Here is a 22,195-nt window from a genome sequence, read left to right as displayed (position 1 = left end):
CCGAATGTCATGTATCTAAGTTTGCTAACGATACAAAGCTAGGTGGGAAGGTAAGCTGTGAGGAGGACGCAAAGAGTCTGCAAAGGAATGTAGACAGATTAAGTGAGTGGGCGAGAAGGATGCAGATGGAATATATGTGGGGAAATGTGAAATCATCCACTTTGGTAGGAAGAATAGAAAAGCAGAATATTTTTTATAAAGTGAGAGACTAAGAAATGTTGGTAGTCAGAGGGATTTGGGTGCCCTTGTACACGAGTCATAGAAAGTTAACATGCAGATACAAGCAGCAATTAGGAAGGCAAATGGTATGTTAGCCTTTATTGCAAGGTGGTTGGAGTATAAGAGTAAGGAGGTCTTGCTGCAATTATATAGGGCTCTGGTGAGAACACATCCGGAGTACTGTGTACAGTTTTGGTCTCCTTACCTAAGGAAGGATATAGTTGCCAACAAAGGTTCACTAGATTGATTCTTGGGATAAGAGGGTTGACCTATGAGGAGAGATTGAGTAGAATGGGCCTATATTCTCTGGAATTTAGAAGAATGAGAGGTGATCCCATTGAAACATATAAAATTCTTAAAGGACTTGACAGGGTAGATGCTGAGAGGCTGTTACCCTTGGCTGGAGAATCTAGAACTAGGGGTCATAGTTTCAAGATAAGAGGGTGGCCATTTAGGACCAAGATGAGGAAAAGTTTCTTCACTCAAGACAGTTGTGAATCTTTGGAATTCTCTACCCCAGAGGGCTGTGGATGCTCAATGAGTATATTCGAGATTGAGATTGAGATTGATAGATTTTTGGATACGAAGGGAATCAAGGGATACGGGGATAGGGCGGGAAAGTGGATTTGAGGTAGAAGATCAGCAATGGTCTTATTGAATGACGGAGCAGGTTCTAGGGGCCATATGGCCTTCTCCTGCTCTTATTTCTGATGTCCTTAATTCGATGAGAAATGCAAAAATACTCTGGACAGTTTGATCACAGTTTCTAAATGGAATGTATAAATTCTAATAGAAAAGAAAGCAAGACTCACAAAAAGCTCGTTTATAGTGTTTTAAAAAAAGGCAAATCAATTGTTTGCTCATCTTTACAAAGCCTGAAACATGATTATACTCAACAAGGCTCAATTCTTGAAGAAATGTACTAATTTTGGAATTCTAATTTCCTGTTTCATTTCAGTTATCTATCCAAATGAAAAGCTCAGGTCATGTCATATACCTGCAGTTTGCCACAATGGAAGGGGAAGGAGAGATATTAGTGTACCCGTGCACATTTACTTAAACGTTAGAGTTAAAAGTTGAAGTGTACAACAGAACACAATAGATCTTGCACTGCCAGAATCACAGCAATGTCATCTGCATAATTCTTTTATTTAGGGTTTGAGATTCTGGGAACTTCTGCTTCTTCTCTGAATCTTTTTCAAGGACCAGTGTCCAAAACCACACAGAATATTCAATAGGTGTCTTCACCAATAATCTGAACCTATGATTCATGTCAGGGGATTATATTGTGAAACAAGGATGCTGCTAATCATTTCTGTATGGTCACGCAAAGCATGCACTGCAGACGAGGACTTCTGGCTTGCTATAAATCACACACTTTAAGCAGGGAATAATTGCAATATTCTGGGGGGTTTGGTAAGCTATATCCAAATATCCTACATTTGAATTGTTGCATATCAAGACTCCCCAAGACAATGATTAATAATTCCTTTCACAAACAAACACAATGCACTCTGAAGATGATTTATGCATGGCTTAATGCTGTAAAACCAAATAATATGGACATTTGTTTTTAATACACGTAACTTACCGTTGTCGAACTGAAGAATCTCCACTTTGCAGCAATTCATCTTTTTCATAATTGTCTATGGCAAGCTTGCAGGCCAAGTTTGCTTTTCGCCAAGCAGTTTGGTTGCTTTAAAAAGGAACACAATGACATTAGTATGTTGTGAGGTAATGAACAACTAGTTATAGGCAATCATCTGCTCCTTCCTACTACAGTAATGTCTGGCTAGTTTGAGACTTGCCACACAAGACTTCTTTTTTAACTACATGATTTTATGAAAATGTATTTTGGCAATAAATAAATCAAAGCCATTGGTATATGATGAACACACAAAACACATCCAAACTTCTGTAATCAAGGAAAGAAGTATTTAAACAAAAATATATTCTTCAAACTGTTAGTGTTGGGTATAGTGTTAAAATCTCCAAAGGTAACAAATTTAGAATGCAGTTAAATTTTAAAAATATACATGTGTAAACTTTCACATGTCTAAGACAATAAACAATACTGCACTCTTAACAAGCCTTAGGCCAGGAGTTTCCCAAACATTTTCTCTTCATGGACCACTACTTATCATGTAGCCCCATGTTCTGCTTATAAACTGTACACTACTTCTACTGCCACTGCCACAATTGGAAACCTGCGTAGGGTTACCCTTTTCATATCCTTTTAACGCTTTGGCACTTTTCTCCTCCTCTCCTCCAGTTCAAGCAGATGCTCTCTCCCACTCACCTTAGGTCAAGGTAATGCTTCTTTCCTCTTCCTCTCAGTTCAGCATGCCATTTTTCTCCTGCTCAGTTCAAATTGGCAGTCTTCTCCAGCACCCCCCCCCCCCCCACCCCACCCGCCTGCCCCCCCACCTTAATTCAAGTGGCCACTTTTCATCCCTCTCCACAATTTTACACTGGCTCAGTTCTCTCTTGCCCCAATTTCACACTGGCAATCTGATGCCCTTAGCAAGGCTTGAGGCTTCTCCCCTCCTCAGCACCACCCCTCCTTCTACTCCAAATAATTGAGCACCACTGGACACCACAGGAGGGAATCCCTGCACACAGTGCAATAGTGTTCAATCGCAGCATCAGGAGGTAGGAACCGGCAGAAGCACGGAGAAGCAAGGAGTCTGGAATGGTGTTGAGGAGACTGGAACCAGACGCTGCTCAGAGTGGAAAGGAGAAGAGTGGAGCGGCAGCGTTGTATGTATTTGGGTCTGATATCGAGGCTGGATCCGGACCTCAAGTCATAATTTGTACTCACCCTAGGTCTTTAAAAATAAACACTTTTTTTTTTAAACATAGTGGCCACCAATAATGACCCTCTTTTTCTTGTGCCAGAGCATACTATATTCACACCCTTTCCTAGAACATTTGTTATTTTTGTGGATTTGTAATAAATATTAATGGAATAAGTTTATGTTGCTCTGCTCTCCTTAAATCTTCACGGTAATGTATTACATGTTTTCAGATCACAAATAAGTCATCAAATCTGGCACACTTCACCTTAAATTGTGAAACTATTACAATGATAGAAATAACTTCAACATGTGTGGGGCAGCCTTGTATAAGAAATACAGATAACTGGTGCCACCAAGCACTGTTAAGATTGACATTACAGAATAGCAATGAATCAGAACTATCATTTTTGTATGTGCTAATTGAGTCAATACAATTCTTTGGAATGTAAGCCCTTCTGCTTTCTTTAAAGTCGAATTTTGCTTCTTGAAAGAACATTTTTTATTAACTGTAATTTTGCACCAGAACAGACACATCTGAAACAATTTGGAATCTAAATGTTTTTCCAAGTAACAAGAAATAAAGAAGCACTTTTTAAAGGAATTTTATTTCAGGGAGTTTCTAAAATCTGACAACAGATAGCTATTACTAAAAAGAGCTACAATTCCATCTTTTGAAAGTATTGTAACAAAAAACATAATTTCCAGATGGTTAATATAAAGCATAACCATGTGATCATAGGTAGACTATGGATTGTGAAGAGATGCCTCATTTAAATGTAGAAGGGGAAAACAAAACTTGTGCATGTTCCCACCTACCTGTCACTGGTTTCTCCTTCCCCTATTGCTGCTGATTTGCTTAAAAATATGTGCAAATGCACCTTGTAAATTTGTGTATGGCAGACATTTTTTAAAAACTAGTACGGCAGTATGGAATAAGATAACAGCAAGATGCAGAAGAACTGGTTTACGGGAGGCAGAACCACTGAAGGAGTGAGGGAGCACCGACAATTCAGGAAGGCATCCAGCTTTATGCTGGCAGACATCTGATTCACGCCTGGAGAAATACCCATCTTAACCTGCTGATTTTTAGAAGCAATTCATGGCAAAAGGTTGACCCATTTTGGAACCAATCCAGCTTTCTTCTGCCACTATAAATGGAGTAAAAGTTTGTAAAAATTGTTTAATATCAAACATTTCACAAATTGTACAGCAATTGATGGGTTCTAGTGAACATTCATGCTTAAAAGTATGTAAATTATCTTTTCAGGGATTAATCAAACTAAATGATCATAATAGCTTCCAGGAGATTGTTTTCCCTTTATAGAAATGTGTCTTTCACAAAATTGATATGACACAGAATTCAGCCCAGCCTTTGCTACTCTCCTCCTCTCCCACCCCAGGACTAGGATGATGTCAGAGGCGCAGCTATGTAGAGCAATTTCACAACAGGCAGAATCTTTACTTTCTTAAGTGACAGAGTTGATCTCTGCTACAACAGATATAACTATCTTTTTTGTTGGTATGATTTTAAATTAAATAATAATGAGCACTGGGGGCTGAATTCCAATCAGCATTCAGCTAGCTTAAGAAGGCATGTCTCGTTTTGTTTCTAAAAATGTCAATTTAAGAACTGATAAGAATCAAACTCCTAGCAGGTACAGAAATTAAATTCGTACTTCACCCAGCATAATTCTGCTGTTCCAACTGATTGATAAATTGTTCTTTGCATCCCTGTTGTGGACGTATTAACATCCAAACACTGCTAACAACAGGACAGCAATATACACTTTGACAATCAAAGCCAAACTTTACGACATTAATATGTCCAGAATTAGAAACCTGATTACAAGAATGTTATTTTGAGAATTAATTTACTGTAGAAAGTACACTGGAACCTGACGGGCATAGTTTCCAAATAGATTTTGTTAAGAGGAAGAATTTGCCAGAACTTGTTATATAAGATCAAGTTTCAAATTAGTACTTTAATGTGTTTTAAATAGAAGTAATATCCCAAAGGCATTCAGTACTTAAAGAGAGAGTACATAATAGAAAAAAAAATGCACTCAAGGCTACCATATTCTACTATGCTGGAGCAGCAAGAGACCATAGTGAGGCTTGCATGATATCGAGCTGTGGCTACAACAAAGTGGAAGGAGCATATCCAATGTCCAGACTACAGTGGAGAGATTATAAACAAGTGACACACACTCAATTTTATTAATGTTCCCCAAATTGGTGGGGCTGTAATCCAATACAAATCTTCTGCTATCATTTGACGATTTTCATTTTTCAAAAATCATCTTTTGTTATAAAGATGTACTGATACAGTAGTAGCAAGTCTGTGTAGGGCTCTCTTAAAATTACAATGTGATAATGCTACAGAATAATTATAAAATAATTCCATCTGTTATGTGTAGCATTTGAGGCAATGTTAGGACAAAATTACACTGGGGCCGAACTACAAAAGTAGCCAAAGAAGACAGGGATGATGGCTACAAGTCTTGTGTTTGTCTTCATTTTGACCTCTGAAAATTTTTTTTTAAAAGAACAGAATCTTTCAAGCCCAAGAAATATGTATAATCCATGAAATGTTTGTAAACAAGTAAAGCTTAGAATTCACATTAACCCTAAGTTTTCAGAATTGCACCTCAATGATCATTTACCTTAACATTTGTTTGCGATGATTCTCCACTTCGGCCAGCAGAGTTTGTTTATCAGATTCTTTGTCTTGTTCCTTTGCCATCTGTTCTAGATCCTTCAGAACAATCAGGAAAGTATGTTAGTGTTCATATATAAGAGATCATTAAAAAAACACAACTATAGCCAGAACAGAACATCCAACTCTTATATAGAATTACATAGAACGTACAGCACAGAAACAGGCCATTCGGCCCAACAGGTCCATGCCGGTGTTTATGCTTCACCCAAGCCTCCTCCCTTCCTACTTCATCTAATCCTATCAGCATATCCTCTATTCCTTTCTCCCCATGTTTTATCTAGCTTCCCTTAAATGCATCTAGGCGAGTCGCCTCAACTACTCCTTGTGGTGGCACGTTCCACGTTCTAACCACTCTATGGGTAAAGAAATTTCTCCTGAATTCCCTATTGGATTTATTAGTGTCTATCTTATATTTATGGCCCCTCGTTCTGATCTCCCCCGCAAGTGGAATCATCTTCTCCATGTTTACTCTATCAAACCCTTTCATAATCTTAAAGACCTCTATCAGGTCATCTCTTAGTCTTCTCTTTTCTAGAGAAAAGAGCCCCACCCTGTTCAATCTTTCCTGATAGATATAGCCTCTCAGTTCTGGTATCATCCTAATAAATCTTTTTTGCACCTTCTCCAATGCCTTTATATCCTTTTTATAATATGGAGATCAGAACTGTTCATAGTACTCCAAGTGTGGTCTAACCAAGGTGCTATACAAGTTTAACATAACTTCTCTGCTTTTCAATTCTATCCCTCTAGAAATGAACCCCAGTGCTTGGTTTGCTTTTTTTTTTAAATGACCTTATTAACCTGCATTGCTACTTTTAGTGATTTGTGTATCTGTACCCCCAGATCCCGCTGCTCCTCTACCCCATTTAGATTCTTATTATGCAAGCAGTATGTGCCCCCCCTTATTTTTCCTACCAAAATGTGATACCTCACACTTATCTAGATTGAAATTCATTTGCCAATTACACGCCCATCTTCCTGTATTTTGTCGCAGTCCTCCTTGGTCCACAAATTTTGAAATTGTACTTCCGATTCCCGAGTCCAAATCATTTATGTAAATTGTGAACAACAGTGGTCCAAGCACCGATCCCCATGTAACACCACTTCCCACCTTTTGCCAGTCTGAGTAACTACCTTTAACCCCTACTCTGTTTTCTATTTTGTCGCCAGCTTGCTATCCATTCTGCTACTTGTCTCGACTCCACATGCTCTTAGTCATGAGTCTACTATGTGGTACCTTATCGAAGGCTTTTTAAAAATCCAAATATATTACATCCACTGCAATACCCTTGTTTACCTTTTCTGTTACTTCTTCAAAGAATTCAATAAAGTTCGTCATGCATGACCTTCCCTTTTGAAAGCTGCGCTGACTATTCTTTATTATATCTTTGGTTTCTAGATGTTTTTCTATTACATCTTTGAGTAAGGATTCTATTATCTTTCCTACCACCGATGTTAAGCTAATTGGTATATAGTTCACTGATCTTGTTCTATCTCCCTTTTTAAATATAGGAATCACATTAGCTGTCCGCCAGTCCTCTGGCACTATCCCTTTTCAAATGAATTTTTATATATAATAGTGACTCTGCTGTCTCTTCCCTAACTTCCTTTAATATACGCAGATGCAATCCAAGGGTTTTATCCTCTCTAAGTTTGATTAGTTTATCAATTATCTCCCCCTTTTCTTTCTTAAATGTCTTTATATCTTTTTTGATTGCTTCCTCTAATGTCATGTTCACCATGTTAGTCTGCTTGGTAAATAATGAGGCGAAGTAATTATTTAATATTTCTGCCATTTTGCTGTCATTACCTGTGAGTTTATCGTGCGCATCCCTTAGCGGCCCTATCCCTGTCCTGATTTTTATTTTGTTATTTATGTGTCTGTAAAGTACTTTACTATTTCTTTTTATATTCCTTGATAGTTTAATTTCACAGTTTCTCTTTTCCATTCCTAATTGTTTTTTTTTAATTTCTTTCCTAACCTTTTCGTATTTCCTTTTGTCATCCTCTCCTTTATTGTCTATGTACTTAGTATATGCCCTTCCCTTTAGTTTCAATTTTGCCCTTATTTCTTTATTCATCCGTGGTGTATCATTACTGGCTAGTTTGCTCTTGCTTTTTAGTGGGATATATTTCTCCTGGACTCTATTGATCACTGTTTTAAATGTTTCCCACTGCTGTTTTATTTCTTTGTCTATCAATAATTTTTTCCAGTTTATTTTCCCTAGTTCCATTCTCATCCCCTGAAAATCAGCTTTTTCCAATTTATTATTTTGGTTGTTGTCTTACTTATGTCTTTCTCAATCTTTATCTCAAACCTTATTATGTTGTGATCGCTATTGCCTAGATGTTCCCATACGCTTACTTCTTATCTATTCTGGTTCATTTCCCAATATTAGATCCAGCAGTGTTTTGTCTCCTGGTGGGCTTTTTATATACTGGGTAAGAAAGGAGTCCTGGACACATTGTAAAAACTCCATTCCCTGTACCCCTTTACCTACCTCTTCGAGCCAGTTTATTTGGGGATGGTTAAAATCTCCCATGATTATTATTCTATGTCCTTTACTCATTTCATATATTTGCTTACATATTTCTTTCTCCAACTCCTTTCCACTATTAGGTGGTTTGTATTAACGTGATCGAGCCCTTATTTTTTATTTCAATCGATATGGATCCTGTTTCTATCCTTCTGTTGGTTATATCCCTTTTTTCTACTGCCATTATGTTATCTCTGATTAGTACAGTTACTCCACCCCCCACTTCTTCCTTCCCTATCCTTTCTGATTATGTTATAGCCTGCAATATTTAGTTGCCAGTCCTGCTCTTTATGTAGCTATGTTTCAGCCATTCCTACTACATCTGGTTCCTCGCTATGGATTATTGCCTCCAGTTCCCCCATTTTATTTTGGACGCTGTGTACATTGCTGTACAGGCAGTTTAATTCATCTTTAATAGTTGTTCCTTTTACTTTATTTTTAACAGTCCTTTTATACTTCTGTCTTCTGTATTTGTTCCTTGACCGTTTATGTTATCTTTATTCCTTACTCTGGTCTGACCTTTACACTCATCTTCTGTTCCTTTTATCTTTAAGGTTTTGTTATTGCTACCGGATCCCTATATTGCTAGAGACTGCAATGCTTTCCTTTACAACTCTTTCCTCTCTCATATCAGTTCCCCACTCGCTTATCTACTTTGCACGTGCAAAATGAGGAAGTCCAACAGCAAGATTAAAGACAAAAAGTGAACTTTGTCATAGTAGGTTACTCTTTTCTAAGGCAATATTTTACTTAGCAGAGCTGTGAAAAGTCAACTACTCCTAAGGAATTGATGATAGCATTTATTTGAAAAGGATGCACGCTCAACAGAGCATACCATTCACTTTTCCTCTAACTAACTCAAAGTTCCCCTTTCACCTTTTCCTTCTCTCTGAGATCTCCCTCAAGGCTTTGCTTGATGACATTTATAAACTATTACACAACAGAATAAAGAATGATAAAATCTCCATTTACTCACTGTCCCTTCATTTTTGCCTGTGTAATGGCTCCATTCACACATTTAGAAGCAGTGCCAAGCACTGTGTGAAAACAAAGATTCCCAAATTTGGATACTGATGCCTTAGAAAAAGTTCAGAAATAAGTAAAAAAAGCCAATTGCAGGACTTGGGACTATAAATTATGCAGAGATTCAGAAATGAATATATTTTCATTTGAGAAAAGATAATTCAGAGATGACATGATCCAGGTCTTTGAAATTCTGGGAAAACGGATTGTGTAGAAAAAGTGTGCAATTTAATTTGGATTGTATTTCCTCCTGCGGTCTAGATTTGTGCCCACTCAACAAGCCTCAAACAAGACTTAAAATAAGAAGGAATTGTGTTCCCATACCCACACTAGTAAATGTAGAGATAATCTAGCAAAAGTAGTTAATTTGGCAATATCACCTTTAAGAAGAACTGGAAGAATGTCTGGTTAGAAACAGGATTCAGAGTTATAGGACAAGTACAGACATAGATGTTGAACACGCCACAAAACATAATGGTGCCTGAACTGCTAGCCCAAGGGAATGCCAGACAGTGAAGAATTAATGTGAAATGAATATCCTGAGGTTTTCTTGACTTACCAGAAGGGGCTGAAAGAAACTTTCCTCAGGAGATGAAACAGGTTGGGCAGAATCCATAATAGAGCAAACTGCACATGGTCTAAGGAAGGAATGCACTTTATATCTGAAAGATCTTTTGTTGCTGTATGCGTATATCCTTATTATAAATCGCTGGGCTACACAGAAAATTACCTCCACAGCTCCATTTATCTCCTTACAAGAGTGGGAGTAGTGTTATTGCATTACAACAAGCAACGTTAAAGAGGCAGAATAAAAATGGGAGATATTCCCCCAAAAGGATGCAGGAAATGAGCAGGCTCACATTAAGCAAGGCGTTTGAGCTGCACACTCAGCAGCTAAACAATAGATCAAACATAACCACTGCACTACCATACCCCTACCTCATCAATCTCATTGTCCTGTATGTTTTATCGACTGTGAAATAAAACAGTTTGTGCTTCAAATCAGGTGTTGCCTTAATATGTGTTAACTTTGTTCGCCTTCAGAGAGATTGAAGGTGTATACATGTGTAGAACACAAAGTTCCAGACCAGATCACAAGGGAGTTTCATTGTTAAACTCCAGGGTCCTGTTGCTGCACAAATAGATATAAAGCAGTGGGAGTCAATTTCTATATATAAAAAAAAGGCGCTCAGGCCACTTGAGAGCGAATGACACCAATGAACCAGAGAAAGTATCTATGGCGAAACCCAAATTTGTAACATTACCTCACCCCACCTTCAAAAATCTCTGCCTTCAACGTTGCCTCCTCTAATTCTCCTATTACTGCTCGGGATCTGTTTGCACTTCTGTGAAGTGTCGCGGGATGTTTACGATGTTAAAAGTGCTTTATAAAATCAAATTGCTGCTGTTGCTGTGGACATCAAGAATAGTATCAGGTTTGGCTCAGACGTTCCCGATGATTGAACTGTCTGCGTATAGTCCCTGCCCAAGCTCACTCATGAAGAATGACCACTTGGGTGAGGTGCTAGAAGGTTGCTGACACTCACTGCTTTCAAGAGTGGTTGAAAACGAGAGAAACTGGAGAAAATAAATTGAAAAATATAAATACCAACCCAAGAATTTCCTAGTTTTCATTTTTAGCTGCTAGAGTTGATACAGAAACAGAAATCTGGCACCAGTGATGTATGATTTTTCAGAAAGGTTAAATATTGTAGCTTACATATTTCTGTTCATAGATACTGGTTTAGATAATCAAAGATTTCCAAAGTAACAAAAGTAGTGTTTTATCGAAACAAAGATAAATATGAATGCACCTGTGCTTGAACTAAAAACAGCCCAATGGACACCAGGTAAAGGATGTGTTAAAAATGATTACTTATTCAGGTCCGGATCCTAATTGCGCCTAATTGCTCGTTTTTTATAAGGAGTACAATTGCTCAGTTTGTTAGTGTGTCTGGTTTAAAGTTGATATATTCATATTTCTTGCTGGACACTATTTTAAAATGTTTTTAAAAGTTACTCAATATTCACTTAAGTCCACACTCACCTGTATTCGAAGTCGGAGTTGCTGAAACATTTCTTTCACTTTAGCATTTAATTCTGTGAGTAAACTCAAGGGTCCAGGACTGCCTCTGATATCCTGCAGGGAAATCAACAGGTTTTCACAATCCAGCTCTTGTTATCCAAGCATTGGGTTTAACACTGCACAAGATGCATCCCATGAGGGATTCTTATCCAATGACATACTAAAATCAATCCATAATTGTTTTTAGGATTACTTAATGAGAATGAAGTACATGGAGTTGAAAATACATGCAAATTAGTCATATTACTAATATGAAAAGTACAAACTGCTGGAAATACACAGCAGTTGATCAGCATCTGATAAAGATGTTTAACATTTCGGATGTGACTAACAGACAGCTGTATAATTTAATGAATGTAATACATTACTAATAATCTTTATCATCTATCATTACAGTAAAGCTTTATAACTAAGTTGCAATTTAACAGGAGAATGAAGAACTTTCAACTGTGTCCAGTCAATTTTCCATTAAAACTTGGGATTATGCTTTCATTGTCCATACTGAAAATGATTACCTTAGCCAAATTAATTTGGATGGCAATGTACAGCAACCTTATAGTAGAGAGACCTCAGTTGCTTAAAAGTTCAAAAATATAAATATTTTTGATAAGCAGTGGTGAAACTTAATTTGACTTCCATTGTAGCATGGCCCAATAACGTATTTCAGTCAAGAGCTATGGGCTGTACAGGACTGCAATATCACCTTGTCATGAGAATACTACTGGCAGTTGCACCTCGCACCATATGATTACATTTCTCACTGCTGCTTTTATCCTCTAGCAAACATAAGAATGTAGGGACAGGAGTAGGCCATTCAGCACCTCAAGTCTGTTCAATTAGATCATGATGTGGAGATGCCGGTGATGGACTGGGGTTGACAATTGTAAACAATTTTACAACACCAAGTTATAGTCCAGCAATTTTATTTTAAATTGCTGGACTATAACTTGGTGTTGTAAAATTGTTTACAATTAGATCATGGCTGATCTGTACCTCAACTCCATTTACCAGTCTTTGATTCCTATTCCTTGATACCCTTACCTAAAATAAAATCTGTCGTGCTCAGCCTTAAAAATTTCAATTGACCGAGCAGCCAGAGCCTTAGGGGAGAGAACGACAGGTTTTCACCATCTTTTTTTGTGAAAAAGTGTTTCCTGATTTCACTCCTGAATGGCCTACCTCTAATTTTAAGACTGTACCCCTTTGTTCCGGATTTCCCACCACAACAGCTTCTACCCTATTGAATCCTTTTATCATTTTAAACATCTCAATTAAATCGCCCCTCAATCTTCTAAACTTGAGGGAATATAGGCCAAGTTTATGCAACCTGTCTTCATAACTTAACCCTTTAAGCCATGGTATTATTCTGGTGAATGTGCGATATACCCCCCTCCAACGCTATTATATCCTTCCTGAGGTTCAGTACCCAAAACTGAACACAGCACTCCAGATGAGGTCTGACCAATTGAAGCATCACTTCCTCACTTTTGTATTCCTGCCCCCTTGAGATAAAAGCCAACGTTCCATTACCCGGTTTACTGGCTTTTACTGATGATGTACATGGACACCCAAATCCCTTTTCTCCTCCATAGTTCCTAGTCTCTCGCCATTAAGAACATATTCCTCTGAGTATTTCTCCCCTACAAGATTTGCAGAAAATACTACAGGTCAAAAATGTGTTACAAATTTGGGACTGATTTTCGCAACTCCTTCCCTTCACGTTGCATCGGGCCCATCATGAGCATGCAAGTGAGGTGGAAGGGGTAGTCCTGGCCTTCTGCCTCATTTTCCTATGGCTACATTCATTGGGCACCCTGGTGCCAGAGCGCCCAGTGAAAGCTGGAGTTAGGATCTACTATTTTATCTGTGCTGACCAGAAGTTGGCAGGAGCCCTGTGGGCAGGCCATCTTTCTTTTTTAATTGTAAAATTTTTAATTGTGTTCACACAATTGGGGCCTTCTGGATGTTGATCTCAATCAGCAGTAAGAAAGCCCTGAATGCAGAGGCCCAATTTGCAGCTGCATCCATGTTCAAATTCATGCCTGTTTCTCAGTTGCTTCTGTCCAATGCTGAGACGAGGGGTGGGGCAGGAAAATCAGCTCCTCAATTTCGCCAGTTAAGTGCAGACAGAGCTCACTCGTGATGGAACTGAGAAAACGCACATCACATTACAGAAAATCTTACTCAACTGGTTAAAAAAAAAAACTTTTTCCAACAAATCTAAAAAGTAATCACCTTAAAAAACTCAGAATGACTACATCTAAAGATCAGCTCAACATCTGCTGCATGGGCTGAATCTCCACACACAACCCCCATATCCCTCTTAAATAGATCTCCAGCTCCCTAAATAGATTCTCCATTTATTTCACAAGATTCTTATGGATGAGGGAGGCTATTAAGCCAATCTCAATTCATTCATTCAGAACAGTCCTACACTCCCACTATTGCAGTATCTAGTTCTTTCTCAAATGATTGCAAGATTTTCACCTCCATCACGCTGCTCAGAGTTCCACTCCAGGTGTTGATCACTCTTTGCATAAAGAAAAACTTAGGTCTTAGGCTTAAACAAATGTTAACATTAGCTATTCACTAAAGAGCTTGAACACAGAGGTTGGGAAAGACAGAGAGTGAACCTCTAACGGAGTGAATTTGCTAACAGAGTGAGGACTTTCAACTGGGAATTTGATGAGTGTGAGAATTAGGTGCAGAGGGGGGAGGAGACGCTAAGTGATTTAAACCAAGGAACTATAAACTAATCTAATGACTTTTAAAACTTAAAAAAAAATGAATGAATTTTTTAATTTAAAAGACTAGGACTAAGACTGAGCGGAGCATAAAGGGAGCAGTGTGAGGACCCAAAAATCAAGAAAAAGTCCAAAGTGACGTCACAAAACAAGGAGGAGGAGCGCCGAGAGTAAGTCAGTAAGTATTTAGTTCATTGGTTAGTGTTTTTAATGCTTATTGTTTTTAGTGGTTAGTGCCTTTAGTGGTTGTTTAGTGTTTTTTAGCGGTTAGTGTTTTAGTGTTAGATAAACGGTAAATTGCCTTAAAGCTAAACAAATAGTGTAAATAACTGTAGCTAATACGGCAGGACAGCTGGGGCCCATCGCATGTACATCCTGTGCCATGTGGGAATTCCAGAACATTGTGTGTGTCCTGGAAAACCTCATGTGCAACTGCTCGACCTCAGACATTCTGATTTTGAGGGGCGTGTGGCATCACCAATGTGCATAAGGGAAGCTGAGAGTTTTGTGGATAACACATTTCAGGAGGTGGTCACCCCACAGCTATGGAGAGTTCAGGCAGAGAGGGAGTGAGTGACCACCAGACAGACTAGGAGGAATAGGCAGGTAGTGCAGGAGTCCCCTGGGAGTGTGGCACTCACAAACCGATACCAGTGAAGGTACTGACACCTCGGGCGAGTGCAGTCAGGAGCAAATCCTGGGCACCATAGGAGACTCAGCTGCACAGGGGGGACAAAAGAAATGCAATTGTTATGGGGGATTCGATAATCAGGGGAACAGACAGGCGTTTCTACAATCACTGACGTGCGTCCTGCATGGTGTCTTGCCTCCCCGGTGCCAGGGTAAAGGACATCACTGAGAGGGTGCAGACCATTTTGAGGGAGGAAGGGGAACAGCCAGAAGTCGTGGTCCACGTGGGAACCAATGACGTAGGAAGGGAAAGGGTCAAGGATCCTGCAATCAGAGTTCCAGGAGCTGGGGAGGAAGTTTAAAAGTAGGACTTCAAAAGGTAGTAATCTCTGGATTACTCCTAGTACCATGCGTTAGTGAGTATAGGAATAGTAGGATAAGACAGGTAAATGCATGGCTGCAGAAATGGTGCAGGAGGGATGTCTTCAGATTCCTGGGGCATTGGGACCAGTTCTGGGGCAAGAGAAATCTGTTCAAGATGGACGGGTTGCACTTCAACAGAGCTGGGACCAATGTCCTCATGGGGAGGTTAACTAGTGCTGTGGAGGAGGGTTTAAACTAATTTGGCTGGGCGATGGGCACCAGTAGAGAGGAGAAACAAGGTACACAGCAGACAGGAAGGGACAAGTAGCAGTAAAGAATAGTTCAGAAATTGGGGGGGGGGGGGGGGGGGGGGAAATCAGACGGGGCAAATGCGAGGCAGTCTGAGATGAGATTGGAGTACACGTACATAAATGCACGTAGCGTGATAAATAAGGTTGGTGAGCTGCAGGCTCAAGCCGCCAAATGGGACTATAATATAGTGGCAATAACAGACACCTGGCTCAAAGAAGGGGATGATTGGGTACTTAATATTCCTACCAGGTATTCAGAAAAGGTAGGGAAGAAAAAAGGTGGGATGGGCAGCATTGATCAAAGAAATTATTATAGCACTGAAAAGGGATGATGTCGTTGAGGGGTCAAAGACAGAATCTATTGGGTTAGAATTAAAGAACAATAGAGGAGCTATTACTCTACTGGGTGTATACTGTAGGCCACCAAATCGTGGGAAGGAGATAGAGGAGAACATTTGCAGGCAAATTACAGAAAGATCAAGAAATATAGGGTAGTGATAATGGGGGACTTCAATTATCCCAATATCGACTGGGATAGTAACAGTGTAAAGGGCGAAGAGGGGGAGGAATTCCTGAAATGTGTTCAAGAGAACTTTCTGGAACGGTGTGTTTCCAGCCCAACCAGGAAGGAAACAGTGCTGGATCTAGTTCTGAGGAATGAAGTGGGGCAGATGGAGCATGATTCAGTGGGGGTGCATTTGGGGAACAGGGATCATAATATCATTAGGTTTAGAATATGGAAAAGAACAACAAACAATCAAATGTGAAAATATTTAACTGGAGTAGGGCTAATTTCAGTGAGTTTAAAAAGGGATCTTGCCCAGGTGGATTGGAATCAAAAATTGGCAGGCAACACAGTAATCGAACAATGGGAGGCCTTCAAGGAGGAGTTGGTTTGGGTACAGACGAGACACATTTCTACTGGGGGGAGGGGGAAGGGCATCCAAAGCGAAAGATTCCTGAATGACTAAATATAGAGAGATTAAAATGAAACAGATAAAAGAGGCTTATGATGAATGTAAGATTCATAATACAGTAAAGAACCAGGCTGAAAACAGAAAGTACAGAAGAGATCTAAAAAAAGAGACTAAGGGGAGCAAAGAGAGAGTATGACAATAGATTAGCGACTAACATTAAAGGGAACCCAAAAGACTTTTATAAACATACAAATAGTAAACAGGTAGTCAAAGAAAGGGTGGGACCAATTAGGAACAAAAAATAAATCTTCTTGTGGAGGTAGAGAGCATGGCTGAGGTACTAAATGAATACTTTGCATCAGTCTTCACTAGAGAGGATGCTGCCATTGAGGCAGTAAAGGAGGAGGGAGTAGTGATATTGGATAGGATAAAAATAGATAGAGGTATTTAAAAGATTGGCAGTACTCAGTAGAAAAGTCACCTGGGTCAGATGGGATGCATCCTAGGTTACTGAGGGAAGTAAGGGTGAATATTACAGAGGCTCTGACCACAATCTTCCAATCCTCCTTAGATATAGGGAAGGTGCCGGAGGATTGGAGGATTGCAAATGTTACACCCCTGTTCAAAAAAGGGCAGAGGGATAAACCCGGCAATTACAGGCCAGTCAGACTATTGTCAGTGGTGGGGAAACTTTTAGAAACAATAATCCGGGACAATATTAATTGTCACTTGGAAAAGTATGGGCTAATAAATGAAAGTCAGCATGGATTTGTTAAAAGGAAATCGTGTTTGACTAACTTGATTGAGTTATTTGATAAAGTCACGGAGAGGGTTGATGAGGGTAATGCAGTTGATTTTGTGTATATGGACTTTCAAAAGGCATTTGATAAAGTACCACATAATAGACTCGTTAGCAAAATTAAAGCCCATAGGATTAAAGGGACAATGGCAGCGTGAATTCAATATCAGCTAAGGGACAGAAAGGAGACAGTCGTGGTGAACGGTTGTTTTTCAGATTGGAGGGAACAATGATGTTCCCCAAGGGTCAGTATTAGGACTACTGCTCTTTTTGATATATATTAATGACTTGGATTTGGGTATAGAACGTATAATTTCTAAGTTTGCAGATAACATGAAATTTGGAAATGTAATAAAGAATGCGGAGGATAGTAACAGACTTCAGGAGAACATATGCTACAGCTATACAAAGCCCTGGTTAGTTCACACCCGGAGTACTGTACTTAGTTCTCAGCACTGCAGCTTAGGAAGGATAGAATGGCCTTGGAGGTAGTGCAACGTAGATTTACTGGAAGAGCAGGGGAACGGGATTAATTGGATAGTGCTTTCGAAGAGCTAGCACAGGCACAATGGGTCTGATGGCCTCCTCCTGTGCTGTACCTACTACGATACTAGATAAACAAAATAACACACGAATTCTGTTGTGAACCAATGTATAAAAGCACCATGTTATGAAAATGTTTCGGAGGGAGAAAGGCTACCATGATAATGTCACATGTAAATGATACCATGATGTATTTTGATGTGGTTTACACCATTTTGTTGTATCCACAAAACATAAGTTATTCCGTCCATGGTGATTAGGAAACTGTAACATTAACAGTTACCCCCAACTTAGGTCCCTTTCATCATTTAATCACTCTTGCCCTCTGCCCTATCACAAACCTTCCCTTTTGTTCTTTCCTTCCCTCCCTAGCCCCACTCCCACCCTGTCCCTGGCTCTGAGTTCTGACAAAAGGTCTTCGACCTGAAATGTCGACTCTTTTTCTTTCTCCACAGATGCTGTCTCACTTGCTGAGCTTTTCCAGCATTTTCTATTTTTTTAGTTCAGATTTCCAGCATCTGCGGTATTTTGCATTTGATTAGGTGGCTGAAGTGTGCATGTGCCCACTCAAACACATATCTATTGATCCCACAATATTACACTCCGTCCCCAATCAGGTGACTGTAATGTGTATGTGTGTATTTACACAGTCTATAAACTGTGTATGTATATACATTATACACATATACTCTATAAAGAGTCTGTATCCATACACTCTATATAGTATGTGTGTGTGTGAACTATATACAATGTGTCCGCACACACATACACTCTACACCCAGTGTGTGTGAACTATATACAATGTGTCCGCACACACATATACACTGGGTGCAGAGTGTGTGTGAACTATATACAATGTGTCCGCACACACATACACTCTACACCCAGTGGACACATTGTATGCAGTTCACACACACACTGGGTGTAGAGTGTATGTGTGTGCGGACACATTGTATATAGTTCACACACACTCTACACCCAGTGTGTGTGTGAACTGCATACAATGTGTCCACACACACACTCTATACCCAGTGTGTGTGAACTATATACGTGTCCGCACACACACACACACTCTGTACCCAGTGTGTGTGTGAACTATATACAATGTGTCCGCACACACACTCTAAACCCAGTGTGTGTGTGAACTATATACGATGTGTCCGCACACACACTCCATACGCAGTGGGTGTGTGAACTGTATACAAGGTGTCCACACACACTCTCGATACCCAGTGTTTGTGTGAACTATATACAATGTGTCCACACACACTCTCTATACCCGGTGTGTGTGAACTGTATACAATGTGTCCACACTCTCTCTCTCTCTCTCTCTATACCGTGTGTGTGAACTATATACAATGTGTCCACACTCTCTCTCTCTCTCTCTCTCTCTATACCCGGTGTGTGTGAACTGTATACAATGTGTCCACACTCTCGATACCCAGTGTGTGTGTGAACTGTATACAATGTGTCCACACACTCTCTATACCCAGTGTGTGTGTGAACTGTATACAATGTGTCCACACACTCTCTGTATACAGTTGACACACACTGGGAATAGAGAGTGTGTGGACACATTGTATACAGTTCACACACACACCGGGTATAGAGAGAGTGTGTGTGGACACATTGTATACAGTTCACACACACACCGGGGATAGAGAGTGTGGACACATTGTATACAGTTCACACACACTGGGTATAATGTGTCCACACTCTCTATACCCGGTGTGTGTATGAACTGTATACAATGTGTCCACACTCTCTCTCTCTCTCTCTATATACCCGGTGTGTGTGAACTGTACACAATGTGTCCACACTCTCTCTCTCTCTCTCTCTCTCTCTCTCCATACCCGGTGTGTGTGTGAACTGTATACAATGTGTCCACACTCTCTCTCTCTCTCTCTCTCTCTCTATACCCGGTGTGTGTGAACTGTATACAATGTGTCCACACTCTCTCTCTCTCTCTCTCTCTCTCTATATACCCGGTGTGTGTGAACTGTATACAATGTGTCCACACTCTCTCTCTCTCTCTCTATACCCGGTGTGTGTCCACACTCTCTCTCTCTATACCCGGTATGTGTGAACTGTACACAATGTGTCCACACTCTCTCTCTCTCTCTCTATACCCGGTGTGTGTCCACACTCTCTCTCTCTATACCCGGTGTGTGTGAACTGTACACAATGTGTCCACACTCTCTCTCTCTCTCGAAACCCGGTGTGTGTGAACTGTACACAATGTGTCCACACTCTCTCTCTCTCTCTCTATACCCGGTGTGTGTGAACTGTATACAATGTGTCCACACTCTCTCTCTCTCTCTCTCTCTCTCTCTCTATCCCCAGTGTGTGTGTGAACTGTATACAATGTGTCCACATCCTCTCTCTCTCTCTCTCTCTCCATACCCGGTGTGTGTGAACTGTACACAATGTGTCCACACTCTCTCTCTCTCTCTCTCTCTCCATACCCGGTGTGTGTGTGTGAACTGTATACAATGTGTCCACACTCTCTCTCTCTCTCTCTCTCTCTCTCTCAAGACCCGGTGTGTGTGTGAACTGTATACAATGTGTCCACTCTCTCTCTCTCTATACCCGGTGTGTGTGAACTGTACACAATGTGTCCACACTCTCGCTCTCTCTCTCTATACCCGGTGTGTGTAGTGTGTACACTGTCTGCACACAATGTGTCCACACTCTCTCTCTCTCTCTCTCTCTCTCTATCCCCGGTGTGTGTGTGAACTGTATACAATGTGTCCACATCCTCTCTCTCTCTCTCTCTATACCCGGTGTGTGTGAACTGTACACAATGTGTCCACACTCTCTCTCTCTCTCTCTCTCTCTCTCTCTATACCCGGTGTGTGTGAACTGTATACAATGTGTCCACACACATTCTCTCTCTCTCTCTCTCTCTCCATACCCAGTGTGTGTGTGAACTATATACAATGTGTCCACTCTCTTGCTCTCTCTACCCGGTGTGTGTGTGAACTGTATACAATGTGTCCACACTCTCTCTCTCTCTCTCTCTCTCTCTCTCTCAAGACCCGGTGTGTGTGAACTATATACAATGTGTCCACACTCTCTCTCTCTCTATACCCGGTGTGTGTGAACTATATACAATGTGTCCACACTCTCTCTCTCTCTATAGCCGGTGTGCGTGAACTGTATACAATGTGTCCACACACACTCTCTCTCTCTCTCTCTCTCTCCATACCCGGTGTGTGCGTGAACTGTATACAATGTGTCCACACTCTCTCTCTCTCTCTCTCTCTCTCTCTCGATACCGTGTGTGTGAACTATATACAATGTATCCACACTCTCTCTCTCTCTCTCTCTCTCTCTCTATCCCCGGTGTGTGTGTGAACTGTATACAATGTGTCCACATCCTCTCTCTCTCTCTCTCTCTCTCTCTCTCTATACCCGGTGTGTGTGAACTGTACACAATGTGTCCACACTCTCTCTCTCTCTCCATACCCGGTGTGTGTGAACTATATACAATGTGTCCACTCTCTTGCTCTCTCTACCCGGTGTGTGCGTGAACTGTATACAATGTGTCCACACTCTCTCTCTCTCTATACCCGGTGTGTGTGAACTGTATAGAATGTGTCCACACACACTCTCTCTCTCTATACCCGGTGTGTGTGTGAACTATATACAATGCGTCCACACTCTCTCTCTCTCTCTCTCTCTATACCCGGAGTGTGTGAACTGAACACAATGTGTCCACACTCTCTCTCTCTCTCGATACCCGGTGTGTGCACACTGTCTACACACAATATGTCCACACTCTCTCTCTCTCTCTCTATCCCCGGTGTGTGTGAACTGTATACAATGTGTCCACACACACTCTCTCTCTCTCTCTCTATACCCGGTGTGTGTGAACTGTATACAATGTGTCCACACACATTCTCTCTCTCTCTCTCTCTCTCCATACCCAGTGTGTGTGTGAACTATATACAATGTGTCCACTCTCTTGCTCTCTCTACCCGGTGTGTGCGTGAACTGTATACAATGTGTCCACACTCTCTCTCTCTCTCTCTCTCCATACCCGGTGTGTGTGTGAACTGTATACAATGTGTCCACACTCTCTCTCTCTCTCTCTCTCTATACCCGGTGTGTGTGAACTGTACACAATGTGTCCACTCTCTCTCTATACCCGGTGTGTGTACACTGTCTGCACACAATGTGTCCACATCCTCTCTCTCTCTCTCTCTACATACCCGGTGTGTGTGAACTGTACACAATGTGTCCACACTCTCTCTCTCTCTCTCCATACCCGGTGTGTGTACACTGTCTGCACACAATGTGTCCACACTCTCTCTCTCTCTCTATAACCGGTGTGTGTGAACTGTACACAATGTGTCCACACTCTCTCTCTCTCGATACCCGGTGTGTGTACACTGTCTGCACACAATGTGTCCACACTCTCTCTCTCTCTCTCTCTATACCCGGTGTGTGTGTGAACTATATACAATGTGTCCACACTCTCTCTCTCTCTCTCTCTATACCCGG

General features: G+C 40.6%; 1 protein-coding gene across 1 annotated transcript in view; it reads right to left on the bottom strand.

The window, feature by feature from the left end:
- Positions 1 to 22,195, bottom strand: part of LOC137332146 (vesicle transport protein SEC20-like) — an 89,393-nt gene that overhangs the window by 3,822 nt on the left and 63,376 nt on the right. Inside the window, exons 2-4 of the mRNA XM_067995855.1 lie at positions 11,344 to 11,436; positions 5,681 to 5,772; positions 1,811 to 1,915 (exon numbers count right to left, since the gene is read on the bottom strand). Coding sequence (XP_067851956.1) covers positions 1,811 to 1,915; positions 5,681 to 5,772; positions 11,344 to 11,436 — 290 coding nt within the window. The remainder of the gene's footprint in view (positions 1 to 1,810; positions 1,916 to 5,680; positions 5,773 to 11,343; positions 11,437 to 22,195) is intronic.

Source organism: Heptranchias perlo, chromosome 14, assembly GCF_035084215.1.
Source record: "Heptranchias perlo isolate sHepPer1 chromosome 14, sHepPer1.hap1, whole genome shotgun sequence".
NCBI classification, from domain to species: Eukaryota; Metazoa; Chordata; class Chondrichthyes; order Hexanchiformes; family Hexanchidae; genus Heptranchias; species Heptranchias perlo.
This window is presented reverse-complemented; position numbering and strand designations above follow the sequence as displayed.